Consider the following 13,926-nt stretch of genomic DNA (forward strand, 5'->3'; position numbering starts at 1 on the left):
GAATCCCACTAGCTTTCTGCCAAAGGCTTAATAATTTGAGATGTTGGATGAAGACTAGCATGAGCGGTTCAGTTCAAAAGGGTCCCTTTTGCCCAGGGCCACAAAAGTCAATTAAAACGCACCTCGGCTCCTGATTGACTTTGAATTCAGGTGTCCAGTTGTAAGCCTCAAACAAACCTGATACAACTTTCACTGCAGCAGATATGACAGCACCGGACCGATCAAACAGTAACTAGTAGATTTCTTTGAAATGTGAATGTAGTTGAAGTAGAAGTTAGCCTTTAGATTGGACTTCAGACATTTCTTAAATAGACCTTTCAGGATTGTTTGTTATGATCAAACTGGTTCCTGAAGCAAAGCTACAACAATAACGCAGGACATTTCTAACATGGGGCTGTATGATGGAGACTGAAGATCATTTGACATGGATATCACCGCCATGGAGGTTATGTCTTCACCCTCTGTTGTTTGATGGTTGACTTGTTTGATTGTGAACAAGATAACAAAAAAACAACTGAACAGATTTATTCAAAACTTGATAGATGAATGTGGGATGGTTCTAGAAACAGCCTATGACATTTTGGTGCAGATCAAGCGCTGGATACCGGATTTTGTTTTCCATGATCTTTTAACATTGCAAGATAGATCATTTTGGAACAATTTTCCAAAGAATAAAACATGGAGCTTAATGGAAAAATAACCTCGAGCAAGTGTGTAAAATTCTGTGCAGCTTGATTGATTCTAGGGGACTGTCAAAGGATTTCCATATGGTGCTACATATAAAACACAGAACAAAGAACAAGAGAGCTTTCTCCCAGTGTCATTATGGTATCATCAATTCAACTTAAAAGCTCTAACTGCATCTTTGACACTGCAGATTGCTTTTGTCCCCATTTGTGTCAATTGCCATGAACAATAAACACCCTGGACCCGTTTTGCGCCGCCACACATCAGCATGTAAACCAGGAGCAGACACATCCCCTCTGACAGCAGTGATATTGGGATTATTCCAGAGAAAATAGGTTAGCAGCCTGTTTTTTAGCCCAAGGTTGTCACGGGGCACTTTTTTTTTTTGTATGGATATTAAATGTGTACTCATAAGCTCGCGTTCAGATCGTAGCCCTCAGGGGTAAACACAACTCACCTATCACAGTTATTGTTATTATCATTACGCCCCAGTGTGTGACAGTCCACTTCATCCAGGTTGGCTTGTTGAGAGATTAAGCAGATGCTGGAAACAAATTGGAAAACAAATTCCCCGGGGAGACTCTGCATAAGCCGGGCAAGCAGCAGTCTCTTGGCGCTGTTGGACCAAATCATTCCAGCGCTCGGAGCCAGTTGGAGTAGTGTTAAGCTAATACAACACCACAGTTACCAAAGCATTCAACACTGTCCCAGTCTCTGGATGTGGGGAAGGTTGGAGCCGTCAGGAGCCAGCGAGTTGTGAGAAAAATTACTTCAGGTTGTTATGATAAGAACAGCAATGAAAGCTCTCGAGTTTGTTCTGTGAACAGTAATAGTTTCTCACCTCTCACCCCAGTGTTTAGACGCTTTCCACACGGCTGAGGAGTCTACCATGCTTGATGTGGAAGGATTTTCTTTATTGTGACATAGACGTATACCCAGGCAGAAAAGAGTTAAGGCTCCTGGTGCTCTCCAGGCACCGGGGAGACAGCTCAGTGCTTTGGGCAGATAATCAACACTCATCCAGCTGGTATAACACCCCCACCCGTCTGAGAGAAGTGTGTGTGAGAGCCACTTTTCATGACATTGTGTGATCCTCGGGGAGAACTTCTCCGCTGTGGTCATGTGACTGGCTGCGTTTTGGCTTTTTATAGCAGCTGAGGCTAGTTGTAATTTTGGTTTTTGGGCCTTGAGCTTCAACTGGTACTTTTTCAGAAATCGGTTTTCTGACTCTATCTTTAGCACACTGAGCTCAGCTGTTTGGGTTTTGTAGGTTACATATAAATCTTCACACGTCTGTGGTTCTGTGCAGCTCTACTGTTTATCGAAAGAGGTCAATCTGAGTTCAAACTGCAAAACACGTACTAATGTACACATAATGAGCTCCAATAAACAAACGCAGACAATTTGCAGCTCAGTCTGGGCCATAATACTGCGTCTCTTAAGCATTATCGAGGGAAATGGTTTTGCGTTAGTGTCTTTTCCCACAAATTTAGTGTAATTTACTAAACAATGGCTCCTATGGATTCTTTTTAGATTAATGATCACATGGCCAATTAACTGCGGCAGACAATAACTGCATTATCATTTTTTTTTTAAGAGACTTTAACTCTGAGCAGATTTAGTGTTTAATGGCACAAGTGTGGGTTTATTATTTGCACATTTGAGTGACAGAAAAAAGATGAAGAGGAGCCTGAAAGTAACACAGTTGTCATTAAAGTCTGCAGTGGACTATGGTTGTAGTTTCTTAAAGGTTTGGTGAGTAGGATATAGTGACACGTAGCAGTGTTTTATACTTCAACAAACTGAATGCTAAAAATAAAAAATAAAAAATAATCCTTAGTTTCAGGTAATTATTCACCAATGGAAATATTGATACAAATGCAGATCCCCCTAAAACCTACTCACTAGTCTTTTTAAAAAAAGCAAACATATGCAGCTTGGAAGCAGATATGGTTTCACGTAGACCTCAGTAGAATCACTGAATAATGTATTAGTGAATAATGGCCATTATTGCGCTGGTCCTGTGAAACCGTGTGGTGGAAGACAAGTGCTAGAAAACCAAATAATGCATTTAAGTCTAAAAAATAACACAGATGAGAGATTGTTATGAGTTACAGCAGCTAGAGAGACAGAAGCTTCCATGGATGCGACATCATAACTGACTCAAAACAATTTCAACTTAATTCAATAAAAAAATGACCCAACTGGACAAAAAACACAAAATCCAGCCCCACCTTGTAAGAAATCTTTCTAAACATCCTCAACGCTCCTTGCAAAGCTTTATTTTCCATAACATACACTACAAAACCAAAGAGGCACAATACAAGCAACCTTTTTTTTTCCCACCAGCATTGTTCCTGGGCTCACATCTCGACTGTCAGCACCCGAACACGTTTGCAATACCTTTCCTTTTCAGGTCACGACAGAGAAACACAGTGACGGAGCCTTATCCGAGAGGCAGTCTCATCTGTATACTCCACACACGGTCACTTTACATATTTCATTTTCCTCTTTGTCTCAGTCACTTGCAACTAATAATCTCTGTAACTGATCAAGGGAAGAGGTTTTGATGACAGTTCGGATTTAGCTCACTGTTTATACAAACGTAGAAAATCTAAATATTCAGTTTCATTTCAGCATGCAATATTTCGTGGTATGAAATCAGACGACTGGGGATATTCTGCTTTTCAATTATTGTCAAGAAATCCCAAGAAAACAACTAAATCAACAATTTATGTATTTTGACTAACAAGTATTATCTGGGAATATGAGTGTGATGACCACAGCCACATATGTTAATGTTGTTTCCATTCATTTTGTCATCACCTTAGTTGCCACACTCTTTTAAAGGCCCAGTTGTTAATTTATAGGTTTGTATTGTTCTTGTACTTTCAACCAACCTGTTTCCTTCACAGCCTGATTTTCCATTTTCATCGTTAAATTGTTGTCCAGAAGCTATTAAAACACACCATTACTCTACTGGTGGAATGTCATTCGTCACGATGAACACAACGATGGAATGTATTTTAAATCCTGCATACACTGTCATGTAGCCATAAATACTCACTACAGCAGTGAATGTGTATTAATGTGCTGCAGAAAGTGGTCCTCAACAAATGCATGATGTACAATACATTAACATAAAGAATAATGTCAGACTGTTTTAAAAGAGGCTGAAGCAGTTTAATGCACTTCCTCTTGGCATTTACAGCATTGATGGGGTTGTAACAGGTATTTATTGTCTGGAACACTATGACACATCTCAGTTAATCTCAAATTTCCACTGGAAGGATTATGACATTAACCAAGCGGCCGTATCCAGCCCACACTAAAAGCTCTGGGTTGTAAAAGAGGCACATAATTCAATATAGAACCAGGACATGAGGATATAGGAGTTTTTACATTCAGAGAGAAAAAGATAGAGAAAGGATTTTGCTCAAGTATATCTGAGACTTTACACCCCAGTCTTTATTTATACTCTGGAATCGAATCAGTAGGAAAGGATTCAGAACTCACTACTGTGTACTATTTTATTTGGATAAACTCCAGTCCGCCCTCGCTGGATTAAGAAGTCTAACAAACACAAAGTCATGTTTTGTTTAGTGAGTCAGGCAGGCACTCAACTTTCCATTGAGGCAGCGGAGCATAAAGCAGACGTACGAAAAGGTAAACATTTGCTGGTCATGTGAACGGAGCAGGAGCAGCAGTGAGAGTCACCTCTAACAACTTTCTCACATGTTACTCCCGTAGATCCAGAGCAGCAACAAGCCCTCTCGACCAATAATAGCCAAGGATGTCTCCCCCTGTAGGCTCAGTTTGTACCTACACCTCAGTGTAAGGTCTTTGCACACAAAGTCTGTTCTTTCGGCACAAATTGTCGTATGTTTAAAAATAAATACAACCTCACGCTGGGCCTGTGATACACTTGCGTCCTGTCCAGGGTGTTTGGATAAGTGGTATAGGTAACGGATGGATGAATGTTCCAGGTGACTGATAAAACCCACTGAACATCTTGATACGTCATGTTTTGTTAGTTGTGATGGAGGTGTGTGTGCTTAGCCTCTATGGTATTTAATCTATTCAATTCCTTTAATACAGTAACAATGATTACAAAACAAAGAATCTATTAAAGTTCACTTTGGTGCAGCAGTGCTGTGTTCATTAAAGTTTGCTGCTCATTTGGGTCCACTTAAAAAAAAATAAAAGGTTTCCTTCATTAGAAATGAGGAGCTCGTTCTCACAGTCTCTCTTTCTCTCTTTCTTTTATAATTATGCTCTATATAACACCACACATCAGCATTGCTTGTCGTCATTTGTAAGTAATTAAGTAAACTTTATCTCTGGAGAAGCCATCAAAAGCAGATTTACAAGGTGCTTCTCAGGTGCACACAGGGTTTTCAGGGAATGTTCACTCATAGGAAACTACAATAAAATAGCATCATCAAAACTATACAAGTTTACACCAGAAAAGCTGATTTCAGGTGTAAATGTGAAGAGTTAGGTAACTCTTCAGCAGGTACAGTAGATTATAAGCTGCAGACTTAGAGCTGCTCAGAAGTTCCATGTGAGTGTTTGAGCTTTGTACTACAAAAGGGAAACAACAATCATGAAAATGAATAATAGGGAGTTGTTTTCTGGGAAAAACAACTCCCTGGACGATGAGGTGGATCGTTACTGACATTAAGTGTTAGCACAGCTTTGCAGTCACTGCTGGTATCGAGTCCCAGGAAGTGAAAGTTGAACAATTGAACCAAACCGAGCTCAGTCTTTCTTGCAGCTCTTGAAGTCTCCAGTAACAGCCCTGTGGGAGGACTGACCCAAAGACTCTGAGTCCACTTCTCTTTCTTAATTAACATTGTTTATACATACACAGTATATATCATCCACTGTTTGTCCCCTCTGGACCCTCAGGATCCCATCCTGTTAGGTTTGTTGTGTCATTTATATTTTAAAAAAGAAAACCCATATTCCTCTGTCTGCAAACATCCCTACGTCACGTTATATCTCCATGATGAGTGAGGAGGGCACTGCCTCCCTGCACTGCTCCACGCTGGCTTATGCAAGGTCATTTACGCTGTTTGGTGCCCTTTCAGGAAGAGTTACAGTTACTTTATCCCCAGAATCACTTGAAACTCAGCTGCAGCTCAGGATCAGTTCACCCCCCAATTCAATTAAACTGTAAACTGAAACAAGCTTTTGTGAATTATACACCATCCACTTTCCACTGATTCATTGTAGATAGGCTCTATGTGACGTTTCTTTTCACTGCGAGCGAGAACATAAAAAATCTGATACATCAGTGTGATAACAACCTACCTAAAATGATAGAAACCATCTTTGACATGCACTTTTTTTAACTTCTGTCCTTGTCTCATCCTTTAACATGGATGAGGTGAGTTATATTGTATAGTATGCATATGTTGTAATAAAAAGCTATTGGCAAGGAAAGCACTGACAGCCCCCACACATCTCTATGCACTTACTAGAAGTGTGAATATATCACAGCCCGTGTTTGTTACGTAGCACCACATTCTTATAGTAGTTATGTATTTATTTGTGTTCCATGGTTTTATTGCCGACTGGAAAATCTCCTCCTCCGTCTGATGATGACAGGTGCCCACGTGACATAGCTGTCGAGAGTTATATTCTTTTTGCACTCAACCACTTACCAGGCTAACCTCTTAAGCTGACTGAATAATAATGATGATACTAATGTAAGTAATTACCATTAATAATTCAGGACGTGCCCTCTAATTGTGCAACTGCTGTAAATGGATTCACGTCTGGTGCCAAATCAAAGTCTGTGTCAGCGATGAAAACGCGAATGACGGGATAATTTATTCATTGTCAGGCCGCATATAGAAACATCAGGTTAACTAACCCAGAGAGGATTTACTGAGCATGTCTGCTCTTTTTCAGCTGCGGCCTGCTTCGCATTAGAGCACTAATGTGCTTCCACACTTGGTAGCTGCCCAGTGCATCAACAACTAATGTGCTGGTGGTGACAGAGCAACTGAACCAGGGTTGGAGGGGTTTCAGCTCTCTGATCCAAGCATCTTTTAATGTGATGGAGGAGTTCTGCGAAGCATCCAGCAGGTTTCCTTCACAAGTCCAAGGCTTTAACCCCGACTGGATGCTATCTTTTGGGATTATAGTGACGCACACGGATGCATTTGTATTCATTTCTCCTCCTCTTCCTAAGAATCACACATTCAGAGGCTGCAGATGATGAAAAGCTGAGCTCACGTCTGCACCAGCGAGAGGCAGCCAAATGATCTTTGAGCAAAAACTATTTAACAAGAGGTGATTCACAATAATAAAAATCCAAGCAAAGCATGTGATTTTGAAGGAATGTTTTTCTAACTACAACCACATGGTGACCTTTATGTGTCCTATTCAAAATAAAAGTTTTGTTTATGAGTTTGAGAGAAGGTTAATGACTTCGGAGATTAGATATCTGTGTAAGATTAATTGACTTGAAAGGTCGGATCACGCAGATCTTTCTTTCTTTCTCGTTGTGCCTCTGCCCCAGTTCATTGGGGGTTTGTGGTAGTTACAGAACTAAGGAGCATGCTGAGAGAGTGCACACTTCCACCGAAGCTAACAACTCATCTTTTCATGTTAGAGAAAGTGAAATATAAAAATCATGGGTCCGTCTGTTTATACAGCCTGGCTTTAAAGAAATACCCCACCCCTCCACAGAATGTGCTGAAAATCAGATCAGTAGTTTTGGACACTGATGACAGACAATCAAACAGCAAGCGGTACTCAAAACATAACATGAGTTGGCGTAATTAAAAATATTTTTCCATTTGACAGTAATCTGGATGACCCACATTCACACTGAGCACTCGTAGATCAAATAACAACTTGATGCAGAGGTCTCTGTCAGACATGTCGCTGTTAAAGAATTTTAAAGATGTTGATTAAACCAAACTCTCCACAACAATGAACGCTTGCTTAGGAACATTATGTTTATGAAGCCTTTAACCTACTGGATGAGCTCAACTTCTGCCTGCACTGCAAATCTTCCTCAGACTTTTTCCTTAAAATTTGATCTTGAATGCAGCACAAGTAGGTAAATGATGTCATTCACTCCACATTCACATAGCGTCGTCTTATATTTGGCGACATGTCCGGCTGACCGCTGTTTAATATTCCTCAACATGATGCAACTATTCATCAGTAAAACACCATGATCACATGGTCACTTATAGTTGACTCATGTAATATATGTAAACTTGCCACAGCAGGAACCGTGGTTACATAACCTCTGAAGTACATGTGTCACACGTGCCCTCTGGCACCAATAAATAACCCTGCACCGTTTCTGAGCGGGTGAAGCAGGTTTTACAGAGCGGCTGTGACGACAACCATCCTCAGACATTAGTGTCAATGCTGAACCTTCTGTGAGACAGAGTTTCTATAGTAAAGGGAGATATCGCAGTGGGACATGGGTATGGTTGAAACAGTGGTTACAGTTAATTAAATAAAAGGAAATGTTAATTTTAGGTTTACGACGGGATGTGAACTCTCCAAACCCACAAACCAGGTCAGAGGTTGGACACTAATAATCTGACTATTGATTTTTTTCTGAATGCAAAATTATTTCATTATTTGGATTATGACATTTACATGAGTGGCTAAGAGAATATTCCATTCATATTCCTGTATGTTAGAAAATAGTCTGACTATCACTCAAGAAATATACAAGCCCTCTGCTTTACATGTGCTAGAATCACACGTGTGTCTTTGTCAGACAACACACAGCACATCAGATAACACAAAGAACACGAGACATGTCCTAAGACGGCGTTTTCATGTCCAGAGGTGATGTGCTATATGTTTGGATGAACTTGAAGTGCACTGGTCACGTACACTGATGCGGAAATGACACTTCGTTCACCCCTGGAAGTGAGTGAGGGCAGATGAGGGTGGCTTGTTTGCTCCCTGTGTGAAGGGTCTCCCCCAGTATCTCCCTCTCTCTCTCTTCTTCTTGCTCAAAGCTCTTTTTCCTCTTCTTCCCCTCGTGGTGTTTGTCACATTGCTTCAATCTCTCCCTGAGCAGTGGGTGAGTAAATGGACACCCAGCCCTCCTACGCCTCCCCCTTTCCTTTCCTGTGGAAAGTGATGACTGATTACTGATTGCGGCATCTCCTCCCTTCTTCACTTATGTTAAATTATTAGTAGAGCATGCCAGAGCCAGATCTTGTCATGTGTTCACTGCTCCCCCGCTGGCAGTCAAGCAGTTTGGAGACGCGAATTGAAGTGTATATTTATTCATAGCTTTCCAGGATATTATTTGTTTTCGTGGAATCGACAGCCTATCGCTTGTATATAATATGAATTTCAAAGTAGTCATGTTGAGATTGACACGTTGGCTTTTACTCATGTTACAAACTCAGAGGAAAGAACAGTTTTCACATCAACGGGCACTTCGGTCCTTGGGGGTGTCTGTGTTGGATGTGAATGTCTCGAGGCCTCATTTCTTGATTGAATTCAATTATAATTTTAAGAAAATATGACAGAAAATAAAAGGTTAATGACTATTTTTATACATTCGTTAATGACAGAAATAGTTATAATTTGTTTTATAGTAAAATAAAATCCTAATCAAATCACTGGCTTCATCAACATAATAAATGAGGTTCTCCCCTCATTGTTGCGGCTCAGCATGTGGACGATGCTGTAAGTCATGGTGTTCTGATATTGAATGTACAGTACAGTATCTACAGTGTTAATGTTGTGTGCCAGAAGGCCAGTGGAACAGCGAGGGTCTGGTGTTGTCATTAATACTTAATGGCAGGCTGGAGCGCCAATCACTGTGTTTGTAGCTGCCTCTGGGCTCACAATTACAGAATGCAGTTACAGACACCCGGGGTTGGGTTAGTGTGCAATTAGTCGGCTGCATCTGATAGGGTTACAAGTCACAGGTCACTATACTGACAACAGGCTCGGTCACTAAATACAGGAGGGAGGCTCAGATAGGGGCTGCTGATAATGAGTGCTTCTAAAGAGATGAAGAGAACACATTAAAGTCAGACCATGTGACACCAGTAACGAGAAATGTCACACTCTATAAAGTAATCGATACACGTGCTCGACCAATCATGATGTTTCACCCTGTTTTTATGAACAAAAATTATACTTTTTTGCGTCGGTGTGATAAGAAATGGCTAAAAATTAATATAACATGTACTTTGACTTTTTAGTTTGGTCCATGTCCTATTCACTAACATGGAGGAGGAAGGTTTATGGCGTATACTGCAGCCCGGCACAGGGTGGCGATCAAGACTCTTTGGCTTCATTTTTTAAGGGGCTGTCATATCGTCCATCTTCATATTCCAGAAGCAGCATGTGACCAGTTGTTTGACAGAGGTAAATCATGCGTCCTCCTCATTGTTCAATATTTAAAATGTCTGACTAAGTTAAACTTGAAGTCGAACTTGTATTTGTTATGCAAATAACTGAGTGAAACTGAGCTGCTAAACCGAGCAGGCTGATTCTGAAGGTTGTGTAATAAAATGAGCTAGCAGTCATGTGGCGCTGCGGGGCCTTTTGGAGCAAGAGTAATGAGTAAGAGGACAAGAAGATGAAGAAAAAGAGGCAATCAACTGTCTCATAACTTAATTTTCCTGGAGCGTCTCCTCTAATGACAACCTTTAGTTATATGAGCAGCAGATTTTCATATTTGGACAGACACTTGTCCTTAAGAGTCATTGGCTTGGCTGCTGAAAATATGACTTTCAGGCGACCCCTTTCAAGACGGCCATTAGATAATATGCTGCAGGACAAATTTCCCCCAGTGTTCAGTTTATAATGATAATGATGCATTTCAAAGCACTAAAGGACACAGTGCGAGACTCAAAACACAACAACAAAGCATTGACATAAAGCAGTGACACATTTATACAATATGTACCTAGAACACCAGATCAAAACACTCGCCCTTTCAACACTGAGGCAGATATTTTGTGAAACAAACTTGTCCCTCTGCATTGGGTCTTTTCCACAAACTGTGTTTTGAGTCACTAAAACAACCAAATGCAGATTTTCTAAAGACTGCGAACAGAACATTTGGGAAACGACATCCCAGTTGACATCACTGTTGCTTCGTGTAATGAACCAGAAACAACAAACACCTGTATTCATGTTTCTTTAAGTTTGTTTACCACGTTGCCTGCATTCACAGACGTCTGCCTCGTCCCAGTCTTACATTTAGACCATTGCGTTCTTTTCTGCTTTTTGACGCATAGTTGATAGTTGACTTTACCGCCACCTACTGGCCCGGCATGCTTGTTTTGAGCTTTTGTCGTCGTTTTTGTGTGGACGTTGGGCAAAATATCTAGACAAATAGTAGTGTAAGTAAGTAGTGTAGACAACGCAGCAGTGTTTATACCACAATTATCGAGTATGAAACTGCTGATGTAAAACACATGGGACTGTGTGTCAATATTGATTGCATGTTTAGCTTTTTAGCATCATTGTAGTGCTGCGGTAGAGTATGTACCAAGTTTAAGAATCTGTAAAAAGCTATTTAAGTGACTTTCTAAGTACTTCTGAGTACTTCGTCAACTACCGCATATTCTTCACCTGAATAGTTATCTTCTGCTTGTATATTCTGCCCCCAGGTCTCTCTCTGTTCTCATGAAAAATCTGAAGGAGGCTTTCTCAGCTGCTGCCCCTCAGTCTCCATTTCCACATCTAAATCTTTAAATCTCATTTTAAGGGCTTCCTTTTAATCTTGCTCTTTTGAGTCTCTCTCATGATTCTGCATCATTATTTTTACATCATGTCTGTTTTGTTCACTTATCTTCTGGACAGTTTTTCTGTTTTTCTTTTGCACACATTTTCTTCTTTTTTTTTGTTCATCTTATATTTTTATCCACTGTGATTGTGTTGTTTTTCCTTTGCCATGTGTTTAGCACAATATAAATAACTCTCACTTGACTTAAACAACCTGATATGTCACCTGCACCTGTGTCGTCACTGCATAGTTTCATATAAAAGGTTGATTTAGAATTCTTTCAGTCATGCTCTTGTGTTTCCTCCTGCAGGATTAAGTCACATTTTCGTAACACAGCAAACAAAATCTCCACAATCCTTTTCATGAAGGTTCGTGTGAAGCAGACACGCGATCCATCGGGTCAACTTTTTCACAATAAAACTTTCCAGGGATGATCTCTCTTACCTATGGTCGTGATCACAGTGATGGCGAAGTAAAAGGAGCCGGCGAATTTCCACTGCACGCCGGCTTTGTGCGGCTTCAGCTGCAGCACCACCTTCTCCAGCTCGTCGAAGTCCCCCGAAGACAAGTTGAAGGTCCGGAGCAGCTCCAGTTTCCTCAGGTCCAGCTCGAGCTGCTGGCTCGTCTCCTTCCGGGACTCCAGCGCGTCGAAGATCGCGGCGCCGACGATCAGGTAGGTGAAGGTGCAGATGATGAGGGCGAGGGTCCGCACGTTTTGCCTCTTCATGGTGGTGGGTGGTGTGTGTGTGTGTGTGTGTGTGTGTGTGTGTGTGGGTGTGTGTGTGTGTGTGTCAGGGGGCCAGGCGGAGTGTGAGCGCGGGTCTGGAGGACGGGGAGCTCGGCTGCCTCATGGCTGTGAGCGGCTCTGATGGAGCGGAGGAGCTCTGAGTACTTTATGAGGAGCGGAGGAGCTGTTCATTCAGCACCACCCCTCCCTCCTTCTCCTCCCTCCCTCCCCCTTCACCTCCCTCCCTCCCCCCCTCACCTCCCTCACTCCCCCCTTCTCCTCACTCCCTCCCTCTACAGGCGTCCATCCATCCACCTCTCCCTCCTTCTCCACAGTTCCTTCCTCCTTCACCTTCCTCCCTCACTCCTTCTCCTTACTTCCCCCATCCATTTATCCATCCATCCATCCACCTCTCCCTCTACAGTCGTCCTCCCATCCCCCCATCCATCCCTCCCTCCTTCTCCCTGCTCCCTCTCTCCTTCACCTCAATCCCTACATCACCTCACTCACTCCCTCCCTCTACAGACATCCATCCATCCATCCATCCATCCATCCCTCCATCCAACCACCCCTCCCATAATACTCAAACTTTTGACACATATTTAAAGCAAACGTTATAAAAAGATCAGACATTTACTTTAATTCTGTGATAATCTACTCCATGTTAGTGCCCATCATCACCTACATCAACTCTTTTACTAACCTGTTAAATATTAATACATTTTCCTTGTTGAGGATTTGCTTCTCGCTTCAGTTTTTATACACGTTCGAACCTTATATCTGTTTGTATAACGAGCTGCCATTCTGAGGTCACCTTGAGTTCAGGGATTTTCTGGTGGATGTTAAAACAAGTGACAAACTCTCAATGTGACTTTAAACAAACAGTAACTCCTGAAAACCTACAGGCTGGATGGTTTCTTCTCAGTGGATTTAAGAAATATTTACTCTCAGGAAACCATATGATTCCCTGTGAGACTTTCAATGACAGGAGCCGTGTTTCTCTGACCACGGTGCAGCGGTATTCATCAATCCTTTTTTAAAAAAAAGAAAACTTCTGCAGTTGTGAGTGATGCTCTCAACATGAGTCACCCAAAAAATGTTGACGTATCCAGCTGTTACTTTGGCTCCAATTGAGGAAAACCCCAGCGTCCACTCTTTGACCTTCCCGCATTTTCTTTCTACATTTAAGAGAAATAAACGTCACGTCGAAGATTCTGTTTACGCAGATACTAATTAGTCAGCTGCAAGAACAGTGATGAGATAAACTGAGTGATTTGAAGCTGCAGACAGAAACATGATGATGATGATTTGACGCAAAGAGACAAAATGTCAAGTGAAAGTCTAACTGGGGCCAAATTTGTTGACCTCGAGTGTCACTGGTTTCCAGTCGGTGGTTCCCCGACGTGTTGTACGTCAGTGAGAAATGGAGATGCAGTCTGGGGAGGATACTGTGAAGAGGTCAAGGCAACCCTGATAATATTTCACATGCATATGCTTTCTTTTGCACACGTACATTTGATGATTTAGTTGTTGTAGCTGTACCATATAACGCTTTTATTTTCCCGATTGTTTTGCTAAAAAGTATATTTCCATAAGCTCAGGTATGAATTCTCATATTTTCCATTACAGAGGATTTACACACAGCATCACATCTACCTGCACTGTTTCAATAGCCGTTCCTCCACAAACCTGTGACAACGACATCTATGCTGCACCTTGCTGCCTCTATTATTGACTGATAGATCCCGGTCAATCCTGAGTTCCA

At 41.5% G+C, this 13,926-nt stretch overlaps 1 protein-coding gene across 1 annotated transcript in view; it reads right to left on the minus strand.

Moving 5' to 3' along the window:
• kcnk3a (potassium channel, subfamily K, member 3a) overlaps positions 1–12,340 on the minus strand; it is a 28,279-nt gene extending 15,939 nt beyond the window's left edge. The window contains exon 1 of the mRNA XM_020097533.2: positions 11,879–12,340. Within this exon, the coding sequence (XP_019953092.1) occupies positions 11,879–12,161 (283 nt within the window). The 5' untranslated portion in view covers positions 12,162–12,340. The remainder of the gene's footprint in view (positions 1–11,878) is intronic.
• Between the last annotated feature and the right edge of the window lie 1,586 nt (positions 12,341–13,926).

The sequence above is a fragment of the Paralichthys olivaceus genome, chromosome 19, assembly GCF_024713975.1.
Source record: "Paralichthys olivaceus isolate ysfri-2021 chromosome 19, ASM2471397v2, whole genome shotgun sequence".
In the NCBI taxonomy this organism is placed as follows: Eukaryota; Metazoa; Chordata; class Actinopteri; order Pleuronectiformes; family Paralichthyidae; genus Paralichthys; species Paralichthys olivaceus.